Consider the following 24,281-nt stretch of genomic DNA (forward strand, 5'->3'; position numbering starts at 1 on the left):
GCCGAGCCCGGGCAGGCACCGCCGCGGCGGGGCGGAGCACGGCCCTGACGGACAGCCCTCACCGCCAATCACCGCGCGATCGCTCGCACGGCGCGGCGCAGCCCCTCCCACCCACGCTGCGCATGCGCGGCCGCGGGGGGCGACGGGACTTGTAGTTCCTCAGTTCTGTGGGCGCTTTATTTATTTATATTCTTTTTTACCTTTTTCTTTCTTTTTTCTCTCCGGGGTGGTGGTGGGGGGGGAAGGACAGCGAGGGCACCCCCAGGCCGCTCATCCTCGTCACAGGGCCCCCCCTCCTACCCAACCATGGGGTGTCCTGCATTCAGGGGGCCTCATCCTGGCCCATGGGCCCCACAGCTATGGGGTGCCTCAACGACATGGCGGCACCCTGGCTTCTAGGCCCTGTGGCGGCAGGGCGCTGAGCACGGCCCCGCTCGGCGCGGCTGCGCCGAGCGGGGCCGTGCTCAGCGCCCTGCCGGCTCCCGCCATTAGTATTCGGGCCCTGTCCCCGGCTGGCAACCGATTGTTCCCACCATGGCGCCGGGCATAGTCGTGTCCCCGCTTCCCCACGGCATCAGCCGAGGGTGAAGGGGGGGTGTTGGGGTGTCACCCTGCCCTGCACCCGAGTTTGGGGTGAGTCACCCCAGGCAGGGCAGGGCTTCCCCTCCCTGCTGACTAAGCCCAGCCCCGGGGAGATGCCACATTGTGCGGTGACGCAGCCTTCGGGGTGGAAAACACCCCGGGGGTGAGCGGTGGCCATCACCCTGATGCCCCAGCGATGGGCTCTCAGATGGACAGGTGGATGGAAGGAAGGGCTCCGACCCCATGTGCAAGCCCAGGGCTCGAGGGCGGGCGGTGGGAGAGGACATCACCAGATCGGGCAGCAGCTCATCGCTGCTGAGGAGGAGAAAGAGGAAGAGGAAGGCCACCATGCAAGGCCAGCAGACCCCACCCAGCTATGCCATCCCCTCTCTGGCACTGCACACCCATCCACCGCCATCTCCCTCTTGCAGGAGGAAGGCACAGGGCAGGGAGGGCGAGGGGCTCCATGCGAGGCCGAAGCACAGGGTGCAGCCCCCCCCCCCCCCCCCAGGGTGCTGAGGCCATTTGGGGACCCGGTACCAGCTGCGGCAAGCCTGGGCAGTGGGGCGGGTGGGAGCTGCAGGGGCACAGCATCCACATTTGCTCCCCAACCCACGGGGAGGGAGAGCGGGAGGAGGAGGAGGAGGGCAGTGAGCCCTGTCCCCGCTTTCTAGGGCAGCGCAGGAGGGACAGACGCTGCGTTTGGCCGCCCCGTCCCCGGGGAGCCGGAGACTCCCTTTATTTAGAAGCGGTTCCCCGCTCCCCGCAACCTCGTTTCTGCTGGCGGGGAAGCGAGGCACACATCCCAGCCGCCGGCACCACCACAGAGGCAGGCAGAGTGATGCTTTCTGCTTTTATTCAATTAATGCAGCAATCTATACAAGAAAAAAAAAAAATAATAATAATGAAACCGTGAAATTCCAAACCCTGACAGTGAAGAACCAAATTCTTCCTAAGAATCAACCAGAATTAAAAGATTCCCCCCGCATCAGACTGTACATAAAATAATCTCTGCCCCATTTACAGCGTTTCACACAGTACTTCTTGTATCTCAAACTTCAGAACTGTACAACTTTGTTACAAACCACGCTTTTTCCTAGGAAAAGCTTACGGAAAAAAATATTGCCACTTTCTTTTTTATTTTTTTTTTTATTTTTATTCGTAACAAAAAAAAAAAATTAGAATCTTTAAAAAAGAAAATTAAAGTCAGCCAGAACTTGTAAGTGTGGGCAGGGGCGCGGGAAGGAGCAGAGACACGCTTCTCGGCCAAACATTTCTCCTCCCGACCGGGAAAGGGAACGCTTTTGGCAGATAAAAGACTATTTGCCGCTGGCGGGGGTCCAGACCCCGGCCCCCCCCGAGCCCTCCTCAAAGCATGGCAGCCGTTTCGACCCATGGGGCTCGGACCTCATAGCAGCGAGCGCTAGGTACTAACAGCACCGAAAGCCAAGGGCCCGAGCTCTCACCCCGGCAGAAGTCGGCTCGTGCCGGTGCCGGCTGACCCCGGAGAGCGGAATGGCAGCCCCGCGCCCCAGCGACCCCCGGGATGAGCCAAGCCTGGTATTGGGATCGCAGCTCCCGGGCAGCTCTCGCCTGATTAACAGCTGGATGAGAGTTCAGCAGGTGTGGAGCCAGATGTGGCAACCTGGGCTCCCCTGCTGCAAGCCCAGCCGGGCAGGGACCTGCCGGCAGACCGACAGCCCCTCCCTAGGCCAGCTCACCTCTTACCGCTGGCAAACAGCCTTTCCTTCTCTTCCTACGGACATATCGAGCCCACGCGACTGATGCAAGAGCTTTAGTTCAATCACCGAGTCTTCTCGAGATACGGGTAACAGTAACAAACCCCAATTCCTCCTGGTCTTTGCAGAAAAGCAGGGACGAACCCCACCGAAGCAGGAATGAACCCCACCTTGCTCCCCCTTCCTTAGGAAAGACAGGTCTCATGGTCTGGGCTGTGGGTCTGGGTGCATGGGATCGTCACATTGGACATAGTTTTATTCCCAGTTTCGGGCTGAGCAGGTTACACGAACGACACGCTGTGGGTGGATGGAGAGGAGGTCGGACCACACAACCGGACCAGACAGACACGACAAAGCCGACGGGGTCAGGCCTGTGCATGAGCCCATCCCACGGAGCGGATGGGGAGAAGTTTTGCCTCCGAATTGGAGCTCACCACCCTCCATCCTCTGCACCAGACCCATGCCACCAGCCTGACCTGAAGCCTGCAAGCAGCCCGACACAGCCGGCGACAGAACAGGTACGGGCATCACCAGTATTTTTGAGCCACAGTTTTACCAGACAGGTTACAGTAAGGGATCTAGACATCTGGATCCACGTGAAAAATGTGTCTTCTGGTTTCGAATCAAGGTTTCACTCCGATGTTGTTCAGTGCAAAAGAGTTAAAAAACCATGTTATCTACACATATACATCCGTGTGTATAGAAAATGTCTGTACAAGTGGGGAAGATGGCCTGCCTACACGCTGGGGACTCCTCACCCAAGAGATGCTACGGGTCAGATTGGTCGCATCCCACTCTCTTTCTCTCTCCAAGGTGTCAAGCCCCAACCAGTCAGGTTGAAAACCAAGTGCACACAAGAACAGACGGTGGCTGGAGAGCAGCTCCAGCGAGGAGCTCCTCCTGTCCCTCCAGCCACCGCTGCCAGCTCAGACCCACCGCACAGATGTGGGGCAGGGGGGGAAGGAAGGAGGGGAGAGCTCCCGACCACAGCATGCGGCAATACCAAAACAAACCAGGAGAGGAAGGATACCTGCGCACGTACAGACTGTACAAGGACCGGGATGAGGCGATGGTTGGTACCGGGCTAGAGGTAAGACCTCAGGATGCCTTGTTCAGCCTTCAGCAGAGATAGAGCCAACACCTTGTCCCACAGGAGCCCTGCTCTGGGAAGCGGCCCTGGAAAGGTAAGTTGCCTCCAGCTTCATTTTGAGTTGAGACACCAGAGTACAGTATCCATGTTGCAGAGGTAGGAGCTGGTGGCAGGGAGAGGGGGAGAGCAGGGTGCGCAGAGCCGAGACCTCTGGCAGCAACCACTGCCACCGTCAGCAGCATCCGCAGCAGAGCCTGACACCAAGGAGGGCACACGGCGCATCCAGGAGGAATCCAAAAAGACACTTAGAAACAGCCATTGCTAGGCATCCTGCTAGCAGGTCTCGAGCTCGCCGGAGACGTTTGTACCAGCCATAAGGAGGAGAAGGGATCACCGCTCCCTGCATGCGGTTTTGCTATCAGGGGAATGCCAAGCTTTCCAAAACAGGGGGTTTGTAGCCAAGAGCTAGCCCGGATTCTCTGCAGAAAGCTGGGAGGGTGAGGAACACCGCTTCAAATGCTAAGCGTGGTCTGAAAATGGCTTTTTAAAGGTTTCAGAAGCAGCAGAAGCATGAACTTTCGATCTCCGGGCAGACAAGACAGGTTCTTTTGATGGCTGGCCACGAGGCTGTGCCCGTACCTCCGCACCGAGCCGACGGGGGCTCTCACCAGGAAAGCAATCAGATAAAGAGAATCAGAGACAGGCAGTGAGGACCTTCACCTATGAGACACTCACAGATCAGCGGTGCTGAAGGTGATGGTAATTTCCTTTGCACTAATGTGACCGCTAGATCCAGCCGAGCAGTAACCCCAACAACGGGCGCGTGGCAGGAGCTGCAGAAGTCAGCGGGGAAGGAGAAGGACACCGAGACCCAGATGTCAGCAAACGTGCTCGATTGCCAAGGAACGGCGCTCCGGGGAACAACGCCTGGGTTTTGGTTGTTGGTTTTTGTTGGTTTTTTTGTTTTTGACTGGGAGCCCCTCAAGACAGCAGCAAACGGGTTTCAAAATATATTACATCTTTTTATTGCCAAGCGTGCAGACCATGAAGTGTGTGGGGGACACGACACTAAGAAAAACTACAATTTGAGGGAGGGCAAAGCAGTAAAAATTTAAAAATAAGACTACTCCTTACAACTGCCAACACTTGGGTTCAAAGAATCAACTGGAGGAAGTTTCTTAAAAGTACGGTTCTAAATATGGTGTTGGGCCCCAAACTTTGAAAACACCGAGGCTTTGGTCTGGGCTAACGCAAACCGAGTGGGAGAAGAGGAGGAAGGTGGCAGACTTTCTAACGCTAACTCCGCGGGGCTGAATGCCCGATTCTTCTCGGTGTTTTCCGTAGCAACCAGAAAACTCCCTACCCCAGGAATACAGACAGGAATAAGCCAGGAGGAGGCGGGCAACTGCTGCAGCACTGAACTGGGGCCAAACTAGACCCTTGCAGCGTCCTCGCTCCCAGAGCCAGCCTCGGAGGGGACAGACCACAGCCGAGCTGCCCAGCTCCCCCGAGGCCGTGGCAGCGCCTGTTCCTGCTCTGACAGAGCGCAGCCAGTCCCTCGGGATGGGATGCTGTGCCGGGATGCTGCGCTGTCTCAACTCTCTCCACTCAAAAGAGGCAGGGGGCCAAAAGCCAGTCCCCCAGGCAGTGGAGAACAGGTCTTCTCAGGGGGTCCCAAGGCAAGCGTCCTCACAAGCACAGCATCTCTCCTACTCCTCTTTGCTATCTCCAGCTCTGGGAAGCAGCATGCACTCAATGCAATCCCTCACTCAGCAGCCCCGGGGCTCCAATACAGACCTCGGGTCAATGCTGGGCCAGCCCCAGTGAAGCCAGCCACATTTCCTTCCTCCTCAACCAAAATATACCCCTGGTCAGACCAGCACTGAGAAACCAGAGCTCAAGTACATTCTTCTCGGAGAGGGCAGCGCAGGGACACAAGGCTGCGAGCCCACGCCGGCTTGGGAAAAGGGACTGGAAATGAAACCTACGGCATTTAAAACTGGTACTAAAGTGCAACAAAAACGTCCTAAACCCTTTGAAATCAATCGCAGTAAGAGGGGTCTGCAAAGCTTCAAACTTCCAGTTACTGCAGGGCACCCTTAAAACAAACCCAACAACAACTAGGTAAGAGCAGACCAAGGAGCCCTTTGGTGAAGCAAGGAATACGAGGCCACCGCAGAGAGTTTCAGCTCCTGGGGTCAAACATCATATTTAGAACATTTGGAAAGGAAGAAAGTTAAAGCAAAAAAACAGAAATACAATTCTTGAATCTTGCGCAATGAAACAGTTAAACTTTTTGGTGTTTTCAAAAGAAATCCCAACAGACAGCCTGGCATAACTTTATCTGCTTCCTAAGGGAGAGATGCCTGTTTGACCCATGACTCAGGACACCATGTGCACTGGACATGTTCCATCCTTACGTATGTCTCAGCATTCCTCCATTCATAAAAAAAAAAAAAATTGCTAGATCCTTCCTGTTTACTCTTCAGCTTGAAAGGAAAAACCAAAACTGAAGCTAGATGGAAGATAGCCAGAGGGAGGAGAAAGTTTTCACAGACTGGAGGCCAATCTCATCAGCTCCACGAGCCTGGAAAGTGCAATCCTCAGTGTCGCCTCATTTTAACTTTCCTGGCTGGGCTGCCGTCCTCCTCTTCCTCGTCACAGTCCTCCGTGTACTCGTAAGACCTTCGCCAATAGTTCTCGGAGCTGAAGTTGCTCCGTCTCCTATGTTTTGGTAAGAGGACTGAGCGCCTGTTTTCCTCTTTATCCATTTCGAGAATCCGTGGCCTATGGAGAGAGAGAAAGAGGGAGTGAGAGCGCATCCACAACAGGATTTAGGCATTCCTTGCACGGACACTATCTGCAGTTTTGCATACTTTGAGCGATATGACTGACTGTTTCCACATTGCTTTCCCTGTACTGGGCACTCAGCAGAGCAGGAACAGATCACCAAGTTGCACCTCCCATGAGGAGGCTGAGAACTTTGCTTTCGATGGTGCTTCCCCTTCCCAGGGCAAGTTTTGGTCTTTACCTCCACCACAAACACTTCCAACAGCCCAGTCGCCTCTTTTTAAGTGCAACTTGCGGCCCCAAGAAACATCCCTTGGGCAGATGGGTCTGTCTCTCCTACAGCAGAACTCACAGCACAGAGCTGAGCTCCTTTTTAAGCTGCTTGGGTGTTTGTGGCGCAGGACTAAACCACAGCTCCGCACTCCTTTGTCCTCTCACTAGTTCTCTCAAGCATTAGCACAGTGCAATCGTTATTTCTGCAAAGCTGCCTCTGCTCTCGCCTGCGATCACTTCATAGTAGGACTGGGCTGGTGGGCTGCACAGAGCACTTATTTATCCTACATGGCAACTGCCAAGTACCTCAAGAGGCACTACTACCTGATATCCATGCTATTTACCTACGTTATACTGGAGTCTTTGAGGCCAAAGGAAGAGAAAAACATGTTTTTCATACCCATCTGCTGCAGGAGCCTATGCAAGCCCCCCCATCCGATAAGGTCACATCAGGCTAAAAACCAGCTCTCTCAGATCTGCAAATTTGTCCTGCACGATCGCTTCTCTAATCATACAGTGGCCCACTGCGTGCTCAGAGGTAAGTCTTAATTTGCAGGCTAGCTTCTCTCCCTGAGCTATCTTCCCAGCCAGTCTGAGTCCAGGTGAATGAACACCGCTCCTAAGCAAGCCATCCCCACCCTCCTCCCTCCAGGACAGGTTGAAACACGGGCTGGGACCGCACAGCAGCCAAGCCCCGGGACCAAGCCAACTTTTGGTTTTTACGTGATGTGCAGAGAATGCCATCTCGATCCTCGGGAAGCTTTGGAATTGGAGAATACCAGAAATATTGCATGACAGCCGGCAGACTGGCTATCACTCACGGCTATCAGTACGCTCACACGGAGCAAGGTGGCGTTTAAGGGAAGCCTTGCTGCAGAGCTCAAGCTGTCTGAAACCTCAGCAAGGAGCTCCCCTGAAGGTCAGGCTTACACATTCACACAATCTGGTTACACGCACAAAAATATACACATGCAGCTCTGGAACCAAAACAGGTCTGAGAAGCTTCCCAAGAAGGCCTTCACCTTTCCCAGATAGCAAAACCTCACGTTCTCTCCCAAGACTGCTTTCATAATATAGTTTAACGCAGCTGCACAGGTTGCTTGGCAATAGAGGTAAAAATAATTAGCTGCAGGGAAACTGTTGTTCTGAATGACTGCGTTATCAAAAGCCAGCCACATCTATTGCTTCTTCATTATGCCACTCACAGGATAAACAATGTAAGCTGCTTACAGCCAGAGCTTAGCGTCCGCAAGCCTAGGAGGAACGTATAAAGAACCTCATTCTGATAAAACAGATCTGTACACCACAGAAAGCACCTGGGAGGTGCAAACTAGGATGTTTTTAAGTGTGCTGTGCAGCCTCTCTTGTCAGAGGCCAGGAACCTCAGACACGCACTGACCTAGAGATACCATCCAAAACATTGCTCTTAGGAGAGATCATCCTACCTGTGAGCAGCATCAGGATCTGCTTTGCGATGGGACCGCTTTGGTTTCAGGATCTGGTCCCGGTTGCTTCCCGATAGACGGTCAGAGTTATAACCTGGTGGCAACACAGAGCTACTCAGGGATTTTGTTTCCAATCGAGGTGCATCTATTCTTGTTCTGCAAATATTTAAAGAGAAGAGAATTTGCAAGGTGTTTCTACAGAACCGCTAGCGTGCTGCACCAGACGTCTGTCCTAGATGTGCCGAAGCAGAACCCTCAATCCCAGCCACGCAGCTCAGGAAGAGGGTCAGGACTATTACGCTCAACAGCAGAATGAGCTGCAGCTTTCTGGTACTTGCAGCTTCAGCTTTAACCTTTGCTGCCTTGGTTAGAGGAAGGCTTAGGGACACACGTAGGCATGAGGTGAATGCAAATGGTGCTGGGCTCACTGCAATCCCAGTTATGGGATACACAGTAGAGGCGTCGGAGCACCTGTGAAATCCTATGAAATCACAGTGACTCGTCAGTAACTCGCAGCTCCAGTTAAGCCACGTGGGAGATGCCCTGCAAAATTCATCATCACCTATAACAGTAATAACTGCTTCTATCTGGAAACTCCCTACTGCCTAGAGATCTCATGGGGTCAGGCATTTCTCAGCTTGACTAAGAGGTTTAAAGAGTTGAAGTACGAGTCAGGAGAAGGTTTAGCAAACAGAAGCTGCACCACATCCCTTCCAGCAGCGCAGCACACGCTCAAGCTACACCGGAGAGCAAGCACAGCTCATCTCAGAGCAGAACTGTCACTGGCCCAGGCACAACTGTAGCCACGCACACGTGGAGGGAGGCAGCAGGCTGAGCAGCAGGAATGAAAACTCGATGGCGCAGCACCTTATCACGGCGCTATCACCATCTCCAAGCACAGCACAGTTACCAGTCTCAACTTACAAGCTCTGCTAAAGTCTATTTCAAACCTCAGACTGAAGCCTAAGAATGGGCAAAACACACTAAAAGCTGGTGCCGGTGCTCCAGAGCTGCCAATTTCAGGAGGATCCAAGCCGCTTTCCAGAAGGAAAGGCACTCTGATATTGTTGCTGCAGGCTGCCTCCCTCCTTGGGATTAGGGGTGAATACGGAAGGGGTCTGGGTGAAAGAAAGGGGAAAATCACTACGTGCTCTCTAGTGCTGAACTTCAGCTCCTGAGGGAGGTTTCCACAGGAGAATCCCAACCTAAACTCCTGTTAGGAAGCACAGCCAGTTGCCAAGCTTCCTCTCCGCCATCGGGGAGAGCCTCTTCAGTTAACCAGGGCAATGCCAGGCTGGCACACGCGAAGCTGGGCATGGCAGCTCAAGTCTGCCCAGCATGCCAGAAACAAGGAACGCTTCCGCAGGCAGCTAGTCCGCAACGCCGTCGTCCTGAGCTGTTCTCAGCTCCAGGACTGGACTCAGTCCAGCTTGAACACCAAAGGCATTGCAGATCCTGCCCTGGACAAGTTAGGTGGTTTAAATACCTCTCAAATACAACAGCAACTACAGGCCTGCAATTAAAACAAACAAACCACCAAATATACTGCAAGGGCAAGGGAACACCAGCCACGCTCTCTCTGTCCACAGAGCAATGCAGGTATGAGCTGCAGGAGCAAGTACGAGCTGCAGGAGCAGGTACGAGGAGAGGCTATACTAAAATGGAGAGCAAATTACCTATCAAAGCTCAAGCTGAACAGAGTAACTCCCCAATGTAACCGCTTACAAATGGCAGCATAAGCCCTCTAAAATGACTTTCAAGACCTACTTCAATAGGTCTCATTTCTATCCCCTACCTCTTTCAGCATCTCATGAAATTGAGAGCATCGTTCCTCCCCTCCAGCCTCTTGCTCAAAGCACTTGCAAACCTTGCTGGCTCCCCACAGTCCTGCACTCCGATACGCAGGAAACACTGTAAATATCATCACACTACAGCACCGAAGTGTTTATGACCTACTTGGTAACCACGCCGTTCTCAAGCATCCTGCAAAACCCAGCCACTTCTCCAGCTCGCGCAGCTTTGCTCTCCTGCCGCTGCCAGCAAAAACCGTCTCTAGAACGACACGCTCGGAGTAGAGGCAAGAGCAGATCCAGACCCAAACGTCTGGGGCCCAGCAGGTTCTGGCAGCTTATTCAGAGCCGAATATCTCAGCTCCAAGCTGCAGCCAAGTTTATGCCGCTCTACAACCGAACTGACCTGATCCCGCTGGAAAGCTCAGGGCTGATCCTTACCACGAAGATGAGGAAGAGGAGTTTTACGAGGCTGCTGGCTGCTCCCTAGCCTCTCGTGCTAGCAGGCTACCAGCGGAAGTAGCTGTTTTCCTGGTTGCATAACACGCTATTTCAGACTGCACAGAGTCGCATGATCTGGGACCAGGGAATGGCATTCGCTGCAGCAATACATGCCGCGGGGACACGAGCGCAGACAAAGGTCACCGCAACTCTGCTGTGCATGCATGCATGCACACGGGACTCGGCGAGGAGACGGCCGCCGTCACAAGGGATAAACAGCAATTAATAAGCTCTATTTGGCAGCAGAGTGCACCCTTTGGCAAACGGGCAATTGCCATGTATTCACCAGGGCTGCTAAGCTCTATGGAGATTACACAAAAATAATTACCAGGGGGTTTCCACTTTGCGCAAGAGGAAAAATCCTGTTGTGGTTTCATTCAGCCTGCCAGTCAAGTCAGCCCATTGCTGTCTGTGTATGACTGGGCAGAGACACTTCTGCTCTAACGCTAAGCAAATCAGGCCCATAAAATCAGGGGAAGACAGAAGGACACACTGCTACAGAAGGACAGCTAAGCAAACATACCCAATACAGCTCTGCGAGGAGCTAACGGGCCTTGTCCGCTCAGCAGTGATGCTCCAGGTCAGCCGGGTACGTCTCAGCCAGCTAGGTGCTTGCCCAGCGGCACTCTGAGGACAGTCAGGCTAGACTGAAATAACTCAACACCCTTAGCTTACAGAGGCTGGCGAAAGCAAGAGGTAGAGCCAGTTTAAACAAGCATTTTGGATATCTGCACCAGTTTGGGCAGCTTTAGCTTATTTAGCGGAGTCTGTCTGTTCTAGGGAACTGCTCCACAGCCTAGGACAGGCAGCTTCTCTATCCCAAAGCCCAACTAAAGCAGCTACAGGATTTGGAGATGCCTTCCGCTGGTGCTCGTCAGCACTCACACTGCTTTTCGTTGGCTGCAGTAACCAACAATGTGAACATAACAGCCTTTTAGTTCGTATCACAACCCTCTCGCCTTAAACCTCACGTGGCAATAACCAGCTATTGGGTGGTTTGGTTCTAATCTGTGTTTCATCCCACTCTATCATCTGCCACATCTCATCCCGCCTCCCTGGCTCTGTGCTGATTTTGCCTGGCTAACGCCTCAGGGCTGCTGTTTTACCTGCCTTCATTTCATGGGTGTCTCTAACCAGATGTCCAACTCCACTCCACTGGCTTTGTGCCGTATCTTCACAACGTTGCCAGACTTGTTTTGAAACCAACTGAACGGTCCGAAAGCTCAGCAAGTCTGAATCTAGACCGCTTGCCTGCTAGCCTTATGCCAGCCTGGGCCACAACTGCAGCCTTGCCACCAATGCCCACGCTTTTGGCCGGTTTACAGGACTCAAGTCGTGCGTTTTCACTTGCAAAAAGATTTCTTGACAGCGGAATTACTGCTAACATCTTCTAAGGCACAATCAACACGGGTCAACGTGTGGCAGTCACATTTTTTGGTCTCCTAGTAGAAGGAGCTACTAGAGAGAGGACATTTCTGGGCACAAAAAAAGGTTATACTGAGGGAGTTTGGGGTGGGGTTGGTTTAATTTTTCTCCATTTTCTTAAGACCTTTAGGAACAAGCACTGGTCGATGAAATGCCATCAAGACAGCGTATCTTCTAAAACAGGAAGCGTGCTTCTAAAACAGCTTACAGAGCTTGGCTTCCCAACACCGGCTCGAAGGACAAGCTCTGTAAAGTGATCACTAAATTCACTGCATCCGTTTCCCTTCGAAGCCAGCGTCTTCCTCTCCCTCCCCAGGAAATGAAAGCCATGCTACCAAGAAAACTTTATCTGCTTTATAAGAGAGTCTTCATCATAAGCATCAGCTTCAAAGGACCATCCAGGTAACTCACGCATGTGGGTATCATATGATCAGACACCTGAATACACAGCCCAAAACAAGAGAGTTGGAAATCCTAGCTGTTTGGAGTTAGGCAGCCGATGAAAGCCAGGTGTCTGGACATGAACAGGGCTTGCAAACCCAGACATTACAATGAAGAACTGCTGCACTGAGCCAAGAAGTGACTAACTCTGCAGTAACAAGTTCCATCTACTTCCATTGGCTAAGTGATGGGTACGGCAAGACACAAGTGAGCATCAGAGTGACATCTAATCAAGGTGTAAGATCAAGCCAGTAAATTAACAAGCAAGGCAGTTTTAAAGTGTTTCTTTAAAAGCACCTTAGGAAACATCACAACACCACATCTGAGTTTATCTTACTGTCCGGAGGACTTCAACACTTACTTTCGAAGGATGATGACAGCTCTTCTCTCCTTGATGTCCTGTGGTCGAATACAGTGTGTAATTTCATCGGCTGCATACCCACTGACAACAAAAACAAAAAGCCACTGTGAGAAAGATGACAGGCAGAAGCAGAAAGTGGTTGCCAGCCTCAACAACTCAGTTTGGCCAGTCATTTCCTAACTTCCACCAGGAATTCCTCCTCCAAACACCATTCCCAGGCACATGGGAGCTAGACTTACAGGAAGGAAGAAACTTCAGGAAAGAATGAGGACAGTCAGGGTTTTGGTTTTTTTTTTTTTTGACTCAATTTTTTAGCATTCACCAGAGCAAACTGCCACCTGCCACAACATTGTGAAATAAGACATGTAGAAAATGTGTTTATGGAATGTAAATTCAGCCAATTCATTTATCAAGAAATTAGAGAGCAACAGGGGGAAAAAAATCAGCACATTGCTCCAAAGCATCTTCTGACACATGTCCCCAGGAAAAAAAACATCTCTCATGGCTGAGATGCGCAGCATACCCAGACACGTATGTGTACCAGAGTCGATGAGAAGATTCATTAGCTGAGGAGGGGATGCAGCGGTGGTAAGAGTCAAGTGTCTCACCCCCCTCACCTGGGCACAGACGCTGCCATCTCGGCACCCTCACCCTCCCCATGGCACATCCTCAGCCACGGTACAAACGTCACCCCCCAGCACAGCCCAACCCCAACACAACGCACATGGGGTAACCTTCAAATTCAGAGCTGCAAACCAAGCTGCATTCCTAAAGCCTCCCTTCCACAGGGCTCACAACAAGGCAAGACCTGGGCCGAGGAAAATTACACCAGGCTCAAGGAGCTACATGGCCGCACAGTACCCGTTCTCGGCAGGAGAGTGTTTCGCTGTAAGAGAGGACTTCACCTACTCCACGTTTCTAGCAGGGAGGAGGAAAGCCATGACCAACGAGGGCCCCAGCTACCCACAACACACAGGAGCATTTTTCTTGTGGCTGCTTCTGTTGCCCAGCACAACTCCCGGGGTCCAGCACAGCACGTGAGATCGCAGCGGGTCTGCGGAGAGCGGCCATCAGACCTGCTCGGACACACAAACCACCCTGCCAGGAGAACATCTCGACACTCGCATGGGTGCTAACGAGCAGGTCCGAGAGGCGGGCCTGCCCTCTACCTGCTGTTCAGAGAGTGTCTGTTCACAAAAGAGCCTTCTAGAGTTCAATACAGGGAAAAGAGAAGGTAAACACCTTCAGAGCCTCCTGAAACTGCCGGCAAGGACAGGAAGACCTTTGAAGGGACTTGGGCAAAGGCTGCTCAAGCCACACAAAGCTAGCACACCGCTACGCTAGTTTAATCTGAAGCAGAAATCATCGAGCCCACTCTCCCCATGAGGCTGTACCGTGAAGCTGCTGCCATGCCGGCTGTCAGCGAGCCAGCCAGGAGCAGGGCCTGGGTCATCAGCTTGCAGGTTATTCAGGACGCTCAGAGCAGAGAACAGATCATGCACACGCAGGTCTTCTCTGGGGACAGGAGCGGGTTTCCTTTATCTGGTTAGATAACCCACCCACTCACCAAGAAACGCACACCTCTCAAAGATGGATTTACGGCTTTGAGAAGAGAGTTAAGAGTGTAAAACCTGACCAGTTAAAACGAGGGTTGATGTCCATCCCCCCTGTCCTCCAGGGCATTGCAGAACAAGACAGTGTTATGCGAAGGGGCTTATAATGATGCTCTGTTATGTTCCAAGAATCTCTGCATCAAGCTCCAGCGCATTCATTAATATCACCCATGTTAACATTCAACTCAGCACATCCTCAGCGACACCCTGAACATCAGGAAAAGGTCTGCTTCCAGGCCCGCGCTCTCCATCATGAGATGGTCAGCCTGACCACTCGTTCTCACTCCCCAGGCAGGAACCCGCTTTCCAGCTCACTTTCAGCGTGGTGCCAGGCAGAGCTCGTGGTCCCAGATGCACGTGGGCAGCACCAAAGCAACAGCCCCAGTACTCCAGTCTGAGGCCCTAACAGGGACCCACCAGTCTGCCCCAGTGCCATGCTGGTGTGGGGAAAACTCGGCTTGCACCATATCAGATGTAGTGATGGCGTCTCTCTGCATGGCCCTCCAGCAAAGGGGTTTGCACAGGCACCAGGCAGAGAAATGGAAGAAAAAGATTATTTGATTGTGTCACACTTGTTCTGCTTCGTGCCAGCATGAACTTCTCACCCTCTGCCCAGCCTGGCTGCATCCTGATGATGGGTGAAGGGGCAGACACTGGAACAAAACACCCGTAATGATATTGAGGGGCTACCCAGAGACTTCTTGCCCAGAGAACAAACCCAAAGCACGAGGTAAGAGATAACTTGGTAAGGAAAACCCTAAATTGCTGCCCATGAGAACACCCGAGCATGATGTCTCCAGCCTAAAGCATTTTCCAGAAGAACACAGGGAGGTGCAGATGCTACCCACACGCTCCCCCAACTAACACCCCAAGTCCTAACTAACCTGTCAGATCTTACACCCCCAACTCCTCCCCGAGTCTCTTTTTCAGTCCAGAAGAGCCGCTGCCGAGCCACAACATAACTGATTCACATGGAGACGAAAGCAGATTTTTTTGTACAAACATCACCAGAAAGGAGGCCCTGGAGTTCTGCAGAGTCTCTAACGAGAAATATTTCTAGGGGTTGACGACAGCCAGGCCAGCTCAGAGGCAGAGGGACCTCACACACCAGCCCATGGCAGGGTTTGAGCAGCTCGAGGCTTTACTTGTGGTTCAGGAAAGCTGCTGCCACAAACCACGAATGTGACACCGACCAGTTCAAGCAGAGCTAGAACAAATCTATTTGCCTCATCACCACTGGCACACGCAGAACTTCCTCTGCACCAACGGCCTGCTCTGAGGGATCAGACTTTTCTGGAAAAGCATCTAATCCAGGCAGTTACGGAGAGATTCCTCCAGCTGGGAAGAAAGCAGGTTCGTCCTCCAGAGACTCCAACCAGCTCCGATTATGCTACCATCAGGGGTGCCTCGAGACAACAGGAGAGACAAACATCACGACGTTTCCACTGCTATTACAAACAGCGGGGAGACGACCTGGAGCACTCACCAGCTGCAGAAGGGAAGCCCATATGGCATACAAGCTCTCAGAACTTGGGAAATACTACCTTTGGTCATTTGTTCCTTTGGCTAAATGCACCTGCACTACTTCCAACCACAGTGCTGAGATGCAACGCCCGTCAGTTAAACAAAAGCTGGCTTGGTGCCGAGATTTGCTACCTACGACAGTGGCCGCGGGGCACGGTGCGGTGCAGGGGTCTGGCTGGAACCACCCGCCCCAGCTGGCTCTGCACGTCCCCCAGCTCCCTCTCTTTTTTTCCCAGCCTAAGCATTTGTCAAAGCACGCGTTCCCCAGATGAATGGGCAAATTCCCCCATCTCCTCCCCACTGCTTCTATTGACTGATGCTTATCAAATTATTGCTAAAAAAAAAAAAAAAACCCCACAAACACAGTCCAGTCAGCAGCACCCAACAGGACTGACATCCAACTTAACTCCGACCGCCCAAGAAGAGCAGCACAGACCAAGGCGCTGCTGCCGCTTTCTCTTGGCCTGGCTGGCAGCAGGACAAACCTGCAGGAGCACCCGCTTCCTGGGGCTGCGGGAGAAGAGGGGACTGGAGGAGGCCTTCTTCTAGATGTCAAAACCTACAAGGGCAAATCTTCACCGCAGATGCGAAAGGAGAGGAAAAAGTACCTCGCTGGAAGAGCAAAGGGCTCGTCAGCGGGTCGCGGGGTGGCTTAGCCTTTGTCCTGCTGGCAGAGGTGCACAGCCCAGCCAGGAGAATCCCCGTTCCACCTTTTAAACGCTAACCTGTCCTTTGAGGTCTGAATACTTTCCAGCAAGTTTGAGGCAGGTTTGGTGTTTGCAAACACCACCGCCTGCTTCACAGTAGGCAAATAAAGTCAAGGGAGGGATATGGGGAAAGTCCCTCTGCAAACTCCCTGCCGGTGGCTACAAAATCGGGAGGACAATTTGGAATAGGCTGCTGAGAGCAGGAACAGGAGAAGCGTGACCTGGGGAGAGCCTGAGAACCACGTGGGGGCAAAGAGAGAGATCCAACAGCTTTCTTTAGATCCTCACGATTTCCACGCGGTAACCACACGCATGCGGCTACCCTGACTTCCCCAGAAAGGCGGCATGCCAGCAGCAGCCACTGACCCAGCAATATTTGAATCACAGACATTACAAGCATGCCATTTCTATCTGCGCCGTTTCCCTATCTCCAGGGCAACTGCCTTCAGCAACTGTTTACTGAGAGGAGAAAAAGCCAAGTTTGGGGAGTTGACTTAAACATGACCAAGGGCTGGATTTCAGAGATACACCCCTGAGAGCCTACCGACAGCCTGCACCTCTCCCCGCTCCTCCCAAATTGTTGGGGTTAGAGCAGAGACAAGGAGATCTGCCGGAGTCGAGGAACTTGCATCCAGCCAGGATCATATCATCACAGAACAATCACTTTGGCAGAATCTCTCTTAAGTGAGTGCTAAGTATCTGTTAACTGCTGTACCGAAATTGAAATAATCCCCCTTTTTTTAAAGTCTATTATTTGCTGGAAAGTAGAACATCTAACGGCAGCGGTGGGTCAGTCAGAAACCAACCCTTCTAGTCAGAGTTAAAAGATACCTTCGTTTGATCTGTATCTTTGATTGCTTCAGCCACATTAATAAACTGATTACGGCACCCAGGCGACGCTGGCCACCAACCCAAACGCACAGGCCTGGGAGACAGCCTGCTCCAATTCCGGAAGCCCTAAGCCAGCTTCCTCTTCCCAGCAGTTTTGGGGGAAGAGCGAGGGTCTGGGACAAGAGAACATCATTCTCTGGTCCTGGAGCAGAGAAAAGCACCTCTCCCTCCTCCCCGCATCCTCCACTGCAAAGTCCTGATCCTCCTTCAGACGCAAGGCCACGAGAGTTTTCCTAGTGGCTTTGACTACAAGACTTCACAGTGACCCTGCATTCATGGCTCTGCCAGCATGCTTCTAAAGCAAGAAAAAACTCTCACTGTCCTTAAAAAAAAAAAAAAAAAAAAAAAAAAAAAAAGGCCTCTGGCTGTGAAAGGAAGGACAATTATTTACTCTAGGCTCGCTGGGGAAAGGCAGCACAGGGGTTCACATCACCAGCAGGAAAATTAGGGTAGAAAGTTTCCCTCCTGGTGTCTAAGAGGAGTCAGGAAGCGGAGCGGCTGCCTCACACCCGGCAGTCTCCATCCCTGGGGACAGAGCTTGCTCTGCGGTAAAAGGACAGGCGGCAGGACGGGTCCCCCCCGGGTCTCATTTCACAAAATCACCCTGACCTCTGCTCCCCCCTGCACCCTCCCTGCCGCAGCCAATCCACCAGAGACCAAGAAAATGTCCTCAGTGCCGTTCCTGCTTCCCTCCGCAGCCTCCCTCATCCCTCGCTAATCCACAGAAGTTACCTAACGCCAGGGGTACGGTGAGGATTAGTTAACGTTTGTGCAGCTTTTCCGAGATAAAAGCTACGCGAGATCTCAGCATTTATTATTGATGCACTAGTCAACGGTGCGAGGCTATGTGTATGGGGGGGGGCAAAATTCCTTTCCGAACCCTGCGGCGATCACTTTACAAGCCAAAGCAGGGGATTGTGTTACGGCCTAGGAGCCCTGAAAACCAGCCTGGACCTTCACCAGTCCAAAAAAATAAAACCCCAAATGAGGATACAGTTGGTAGCTCAGAGCGCTGCTGGCAGAGTCCGGGCGATCCCTGCTCCTGGCAGAGAGCACTCTGACCTTTAGGGACACGAGGGACCGGTGCTCACCGCGTCAGGCAGCCCCGGTGCTGGGCTTCGAGCCGCCCTCCCCGAGATGTGGATGCCGGCGGGTCCCTATGCACCAGCCTCCGTGCACCCTGCCTGTCCCCTCACCTGCCTGCGCTGCCCACCCAGCGCGTACCGGGAGGCAGCGGGGATTAGGAAGCAGGCATTTCCCAGTGCCAATCCCAGCTTTACTACTGACCGGCTGCGTGACCTTGGGCAGGTCATTTCACCTCCACAGCTCTTCCCCCCCTTGCAAGAACGCGCGTGATGTCCCTTCTTGTGCCTGTGACCCGCCACACTTCCAAGTGACGGTCCCACGGGGCTCTGCACTCCGGTCTCCCCATCGGCGTCGGGTAGGGGAGGGTTTAGCATTCCCAGTGTACAGACTGGGAAGACGAGGCCATTCACACCTCCTCTCCACGCTTAAGGTCAGGTCAGGAAGGCACCGGCTGAGCTAAGAATAGACCCAGGAGCCCTGTCCCAACCAGCTGCTCTGCTCTGACCGCTCTTGGGCAGAGGATCCATTTTGTGTCTTGATGTGTTATTTTAACCGTTTACGGGAACTACGGCAAAGCTCGGCTCCGCAAGTGGCCGCGCTCCCGCCAGGACTCGCCTCGAGCCCTGCAGAGACAGCACCCCCCCCCCCCAAAATCAATCACCCACCCAAATCCCCATCCACCACGGTGGCAGGACCCCCCCCAGATCCTTCCTTCACCCCTTCCGCCACAGCGAGACCCTGCACGCCTGCAGGCGAGCGAGATCAAGCCCCAGCCGCCGTCGGGGTGTGCATCCGCGTGCCTCGTGATTAACGTTACACAACCGAGCCTCGGCACGTTAGCGGAGGCCTCGGCAATGCGGGCGATTTACCTGAGCACCGTGACGCTTCCTCTCTTCACAGGCAGGAAGAGAACGGGCTCCGAGACCCTGATGGGTTTGAACTGGAATTTACACCCGAAGCAGAGCGCCGAGTCGCTGAAGAAGGAGACGGAGACGATGGGCCTCTCAAAGATATGGATGGGGTCCACGTGGGAGACAATGCAGCCCCCCGGCTGGTAGTCGTTGATGACGGCACTGTTCACAAAGCCCTCGGGAATCACCCGGTGCTCCACCAGCTTCCTGATCACCAAGTCGTGCACCCACTCGGGGATGGCGTCCACCTCTCCCCGTGGGTACAGGCGCTCCTGGCCGGGGCCTCGTCTCTGCAGCTGAGACCCGTAGGTATAGCCCTCCCCGAAAAAATACTTGTTCCGCAGCGGCGCCCGATCCACCGTGTGCTCCTTGTAGAGCCCCTTCTCCGCCCGGGACACCACGTCCTCGATCCGAGCTTCGATCTTGGCGCACTCCTCGGCGCTGAAGAGGCGAAGCTGGCGGATGCCGCTTTTGACTTTCCGAGCTTCTTCCTCCTCCTTCTGCTCCTCGTAGTCGCTGGGCTCGGAACCGGAGTCCTCCTGGTGCCGGCGCTTGCGATCGTAGGGGGGTTCGGGGGGCTCCCGCGGGAGGCTGCCGCCACCACCGCCGCCGCCTTTGTGGCCGTCCCGGTAGGGCATCATGGACTTGAGCTTCTCCCGCAGGTCCGTGTAGCCGCTGCCGGCCATAGTGCGTCCGCAGCCCCCGCCTCTATCGATCCCGGCGCTGCAGGCGGCGGCGGGCGGCGGCGGGGGACGCGCAGCTGCTATTCATGGCACCCGCCGCCCTGCTGGAAGAGCCCCGGAGGAACGGGGAGGTGAGGACGGGACCCCCCACCCCGGCACCGCCACCGGCCGGGCCGTGCCCGCGGGAGCCCGGTTTGCCCCCCCGCTCCCCCCCCCCAACCCCCGCCCGGGGAGATGGGACCCCCCTCCCGGCGGGCAAGCACGGTTCCCGCCCCCCCCCCCCCCCCTCCCGCCGCGACGCCCCTCCCGGGGGAAGGGGGCGGCCCGGCGGACACCACACTCACGGCTTCGCCCGGGGCGGGCGCGGACAATGCTGCCGGTGCCGGCGGCGGCGCTCACGCGGCGGCCGGGCCTGGCACATGCCCAGCGGCGGCCCCGGCGCGGCTCGGCGCCCTGCCCGCTCCCGCCGCCGCGGCGCTGCCCATGGCGGGGGGGGGGGGGAGAAGGGGGGGGGGGACGCGGAGGGGGAGGCCGGGCCGGGCCTGGCCGGGGGGGCGGCGGCGGCGGCCGGGGGTCTCGCGCGGCCCTTCCCGCGGCGCGAGCGGCGCGCTACGTCACCAGGAGCCAGCCCGACATCCCGGATCGCCGCGGGGCCGCCCACCGCGCCCGCCCCGCCCCGCCGCGCACGCGCCCCGCCGCCACCGCCCCCCCCCCGGTCCCGCCCCTCGCACACACGTACGGCGACGCGGCGGCCCCGCCCCGCCCGGCCGCCGCCGCCACCTCCGCCTTCGCCTCGCGCCGTAACGGGTACCGGCAACGCCGCGACGCCCCGCCCCGCCTCCCGGCTCGGCGCTGATTGGCCGGGGGGCGGGCGCGAGCGCCCGAGCCGGCGGCTGATTGGGGCGGCTGGCGGGCGGCACGGGGGCCTCGCGGGCGCGGCGGCGGGTGGGAGGGGGAAGGGGCGAGGGGTTGGGGTGGCCGCCCAAGTGCCTGCGGGCGCGCGGCGGCGGGGCGCGACCGCCCCTAGCGGGCGGGGGGAGCGGGACAGCCGGCCGGGGGTCACCCGGGGGCGCCGCTCTCCCGGCGGAGGCTCCCGCACACCGGCAGCGGGCATCCCCCCCCCCCGGGCTACCGGCGGGGAGACGGGGACACGGGGAAACCGAGGCAGAGGGGGTCAGGGGAAGCTGATGCATGGGGACAGGGGGAAACCGAGGCACGGGGATGGGGGAAACTGAGGCACGGGGGGCAGCAACACCACACCCCCCCGCAGCAGCAGCAAGCGCAGCACAAAACCATCGACGCCGAGTCGGGCCGGGCTCGTTGGGCGTGTATAAAACCCCGGGAGCAACAGCGGGGTGCGAGCAGCACGGAGGGGACGGGGGGGGATGGCAGCCACCGGCCAGGCCCGGGATGCCCCGGGATTGATATGTCGTCCTCTGTCCCCCCTCCCGGTGGGGGTGGCGGGGGTCCGCAGCGGGCTCAGAGCAGGGTGATCTCGCTGGGCGGCAGCGTCAGCCTCTTCTCCCGGGCACCCAGCAGCCTCTCCATGTGCGCGGCCACCACGCGGCACAGCTCCAGGCCCTGCCGAGGGGGACGTGCCGTGGGTGGCCGTGTCACCGCCGCGGGAACCCCCAGCAAGGCCCGGACCCCCCCCCCCCCTCCCCGAGTGCCCCCCACCTGCTCCAGCTGCAGCTGGGTGATGCCCTGGGCCAGGAGATCTCCCAGCGTGATCTCCACGTAGGGATAACTGGATCCGGCCGTCGGCCGCTGCGTCCGCGTCGACTGGATCTCCTTCAAGGAGAACTTGGCGACGGGCTCCTGCGGGGAGACAGGGGGGGTGGCCCACGTGCCCCGGGGACCCCACCAAGGGGACCGAGGACCGGAGCGGGTGCGGATGGGGGCAGGATGGAGGGTGCCAGCGATGCAGCCCCCTCCCCGTGCACAGGGTGGGTACGGGCAGGCAGACCTGGCCTGCTTGGGCCAAACCCGGGGACCCTGCCCGCTTCGGAGAGGGACGTCACCCCCCTCCTGCTGTCACATCTCACGGTGCTGCCTGGCTCTGTCCCTGCAGCAGGAGCTGGGGGGGGGGAGGCGCAGGAGCATGGGGTCCCCCAGCTGAGTGGTGCCCATGGGACCCCGTGCCCCCCGCAGAGCCCCCCACCTACGTGGGTCTCCTTGCTGAGGAAGTTGAGGCCGTTCTGGTTGACGGCCAGGATGCAGGGCGAGACGATGGCGTTGTTGCTGCAGCTCTGGATGTAGAAGAAGGACGAGCCAAACATGGGGTAGGCGCTCAGCAGCCCTGCGGGGCGGAGGACGGGGGTCTCAGCGCCCGCTGCAACCCCCTCCTGCCCGGGCTCCGGGGTGGCTCCCACCCACAGGGGCTCTGCCGAGGGTCCCAGTCAGCGCCATGCCTGGCAGGAGCTGGGTCGGTTCCCAGAGCCTTGTGCCGCTTACAGGCTCTGGACCAGGAACAGGATTGGACCCAGGAGGAGCCAAGGGGCCCCATTGCAGCCTGCTGGGAAAGTGGGTGGCCGAGCGTGGGGCCTGGGAGCAGTGCAGCCTGCCCTGCCCTGCCCCGCCCTGCCCCGCCCTGCCCCGCCCCTGCGGTCCTGCCCTCCATGCGCAGCATCCCGCTGCCCGAGGCTCCACGCAGGGCCAAGGTCTGCCTGTCCCAGACTCCCCACGGAGGAGCCACCCAGCAGTATCACATCCCAGGCAGCATCTCATCTTCGTTAGCATCGCATCCCCAGCAGCATCGCATCCCCAGCAGCATCGCATCCCCAGCAGCACCACATCCCCAGCAGCATCGCATCCTCATTAGGAGGACACAATCAGCCTTGCATCCCCAGCAGCGTTGCATCTCCAGCGCCATTGCATCCTCATTAGCATTGTGTCCTCGTTAGCGTTGCGTCCCCGGCAGCATCACCTCCCTGTTAACATCACCTCCCCATCCCCGTCCTGTGCCTGCTCACCCAGGAACTGTGCCCTGGCCTGGTGGGCGCTGAGCGCCTGGGCTTGCTGCATGTGCTGGGTCACCATGTGGAGCCAGGATTGGGCCTTCAGCAGGCGGAAGAGCTGCGGGGGGACGTAGTCCTGCACCTCCCGCCTGCGGGGAGCCAGAGGTCAGCACCAGTGCTGGCCAGCGGGTCCCGCACCCCGTGGGAACGTGTCCCCAACCGGTTCCCCCCGCTCCCGGCCGTACGCGGTGGGGAGGTGGTGGCGGTCCTTGGCTCGGTGCTGGAGGGCGGCCAGCTTGGCCACGTGCGGGAAGTGCTGCTCTCCCGGCCTCGCGGGCGGCAGGACGGTGAACAGCCCCTTGAGGTAGTCGGGGAGAACCTGGGGGGACAGAGCGCAGGGACACGGCTTGGGGATGGGGCACGCTCCGGGAGGGGGGGACAGGGAGTTGGTCCTGGGGGAGTCTGGCGCGGTGGCCCGACCTGGTTGTAGTGGACGGTGACGTAGAGCTCGTTGTCAAATTTGAGGGGCTGGCTCCAGACCACGCGGCGGCACCAGAAGGTGTAGCTGGCGTCCCGGTGCTCCGTCTCGGTGGCCACGTCCAGGACGTACTCCCGGCGGGTCAGTGGCCGCACGCTCTGCCCTGTGCCGCCCCGGGAGCCTGAGCGCGGCCACCATGCACGGCACCCACTGGCGGCATGGCCGTCCCATCCCCGCCAGCCCCTCACCTCTGTCGGTCACCACGAAGAGGATGTACTCATCAAAAGCCTCTGGGTGCTGCAGCCCCATCTCGCAGCACAGCTCCTCGATCACGTCCAGAGCCACCTGGGCACGGGGACAGGCGGCTGGGACGCTGCCACATCCCCCTGCCGCGCTCGGGGCCGCCAATGGGTCCTGCATTGGGGCTCATCCCATGCGGCTCCCAGGGAAGGGATCTCCCTTTCCCAGAGAACAAAGTCCCCCAGCTCAGGGACAGCCAGGGACATCTGCACCTTCAGGGTGCCCACAACCGGGGGTCACCGCGAGCCCGGGGTGCACCAAGCCTCTTGCTCCCTCACCGAGCACGTCTTGATCTTGAGGTGCCTCTCGATGCCGCCGGGCAGGAGGAAGAGCTGGCGCTTGGCGCTGCGTCCGGCCTGCATGGGGAGGACACGTTGGGGTGCAGGGGGCCCTTTTCACAGCAAGACCCCAAAGGACACCCCGAATCCCCTAAGCTAACCCATGGGGACCATCCCATGGGGATCATCCTGTATCTTGCCCGTCCTGCCAGGGTGAGCCATCATGCCCCCCCGCCCCACGTGCACAGAGCTGCGTCCCCACTGGAGACCCCTGAAAGCTCAGGGTACCCCCAAAGCGGTGCCCCTGGAGAGCAGACCCCAAAAAGGACCGTGCTCCTCGCACCAGCAAGGGGCCATCAGCTCAGCTCCAGGGCAGTGTCCGGGGGGCATCCCGAGCCCATGAGGGGATCCGGAAA

The 24,281-nt window shown here is 56.8% G+C and overlaps 2 protein-coding genes across 2 annotated transcripts in view; both read right to left on the bottom strand.

Annotated features, from left to right (window-relative positions):
• Positions 1 to 1,421: 1,421 nt before the first annotated feature.
• Positions 1,422 to 19,924, bottom strand: ALKBH5 (alkB homolog 5, RNA demethylase). Its single transcript, XM_050905916.1, has 4 exons — positions 19,128 to 19,924; positions 12,438 to 12,518; positions 7,920 to 8,075; positions 1,422 to 6,198 (listed from the first exon to the last, which is right to left on the bottom strand). Exons 1-4 carry the CDS (start codon positions 19,853 to 19,855, stop codon positions 6,015 to 6,017), a joined length of 1,149 nt encoding a protein of 382 aa, XP_050761873.1. The 5' UTR covers positions 19,856 to 19,924; the 3' UTR covers positions 1,422 to 6,014.
• Positions 19,925 to 21,331: 1,407 nt separating this feature from the next.
• Positions 21,332 to 24,281, bottom strand: part of MYO15A (myosin XVA) — a 14,898-nt gene continuing 11,948 nt past the window's right edge. The window contains 8 exon segments of the mRNA XM_050906173.1: positions 21,332 to 21,433; positions 21,530 to 21,670; positions 22,018 to 22,151; positions 22,825 to 22,958; positions 23,055 to 23,188; positions 23,290 to 23,450; positions 23,536 to 23,632; positions 23,866 to 23,943. Coding sequence (XP_050762130.1) covers positions 21,332 to 21,433; positions 21,530 to 21,670; positions 22,018 to 22,151; positions 22,825 to 22,958; positions 23,055 to 23,188; positions 23,290 to 23,450; positions 23,536 to 23,632; positions 23,866 to 23,943 — 981 coding nt within the window.

The sequence above is a fragment of the Gymnogyps californianus genome, chromosome 15 (genome assembly GCF_018139145.2).
Source record: "Gymnogyps californianus isolate 813 chromosome 15, ASM1813914v2, whole genome shotgun sequence".
Taxonomy (NCBI): Eukaryota; Metazoa; Chordata; class Aves; order Accipitriformes; family Cathartidae; genus Gymnogyps; species Gymnogyps californianus.

Bases quoted from the DNA above. Each gene is read 5' to 3' on its own strand.
- ALKBH5 (XM_050905916.1), bottom strand. From the start codon at position 19,855: ATGGCCGGCAGCGGCTACACGGACCTGCGGGAGAAGCTCAAGTCCATG. The intron at 12,519-19,127 runs GTAAATCGCCCG...TTTTGTTGTCAG, and splicing joins GGAAGCGTCACGGTGCTCAG to TGGGTATGCAGCCGATGAAA. The intron at 6,199-7,919 runs GTAGGATGATCT...CTCTCTCCATAG, and splicing joins GATCCTGATGCTGCTCACAG to GCCACGGATTCTCGAAATGG.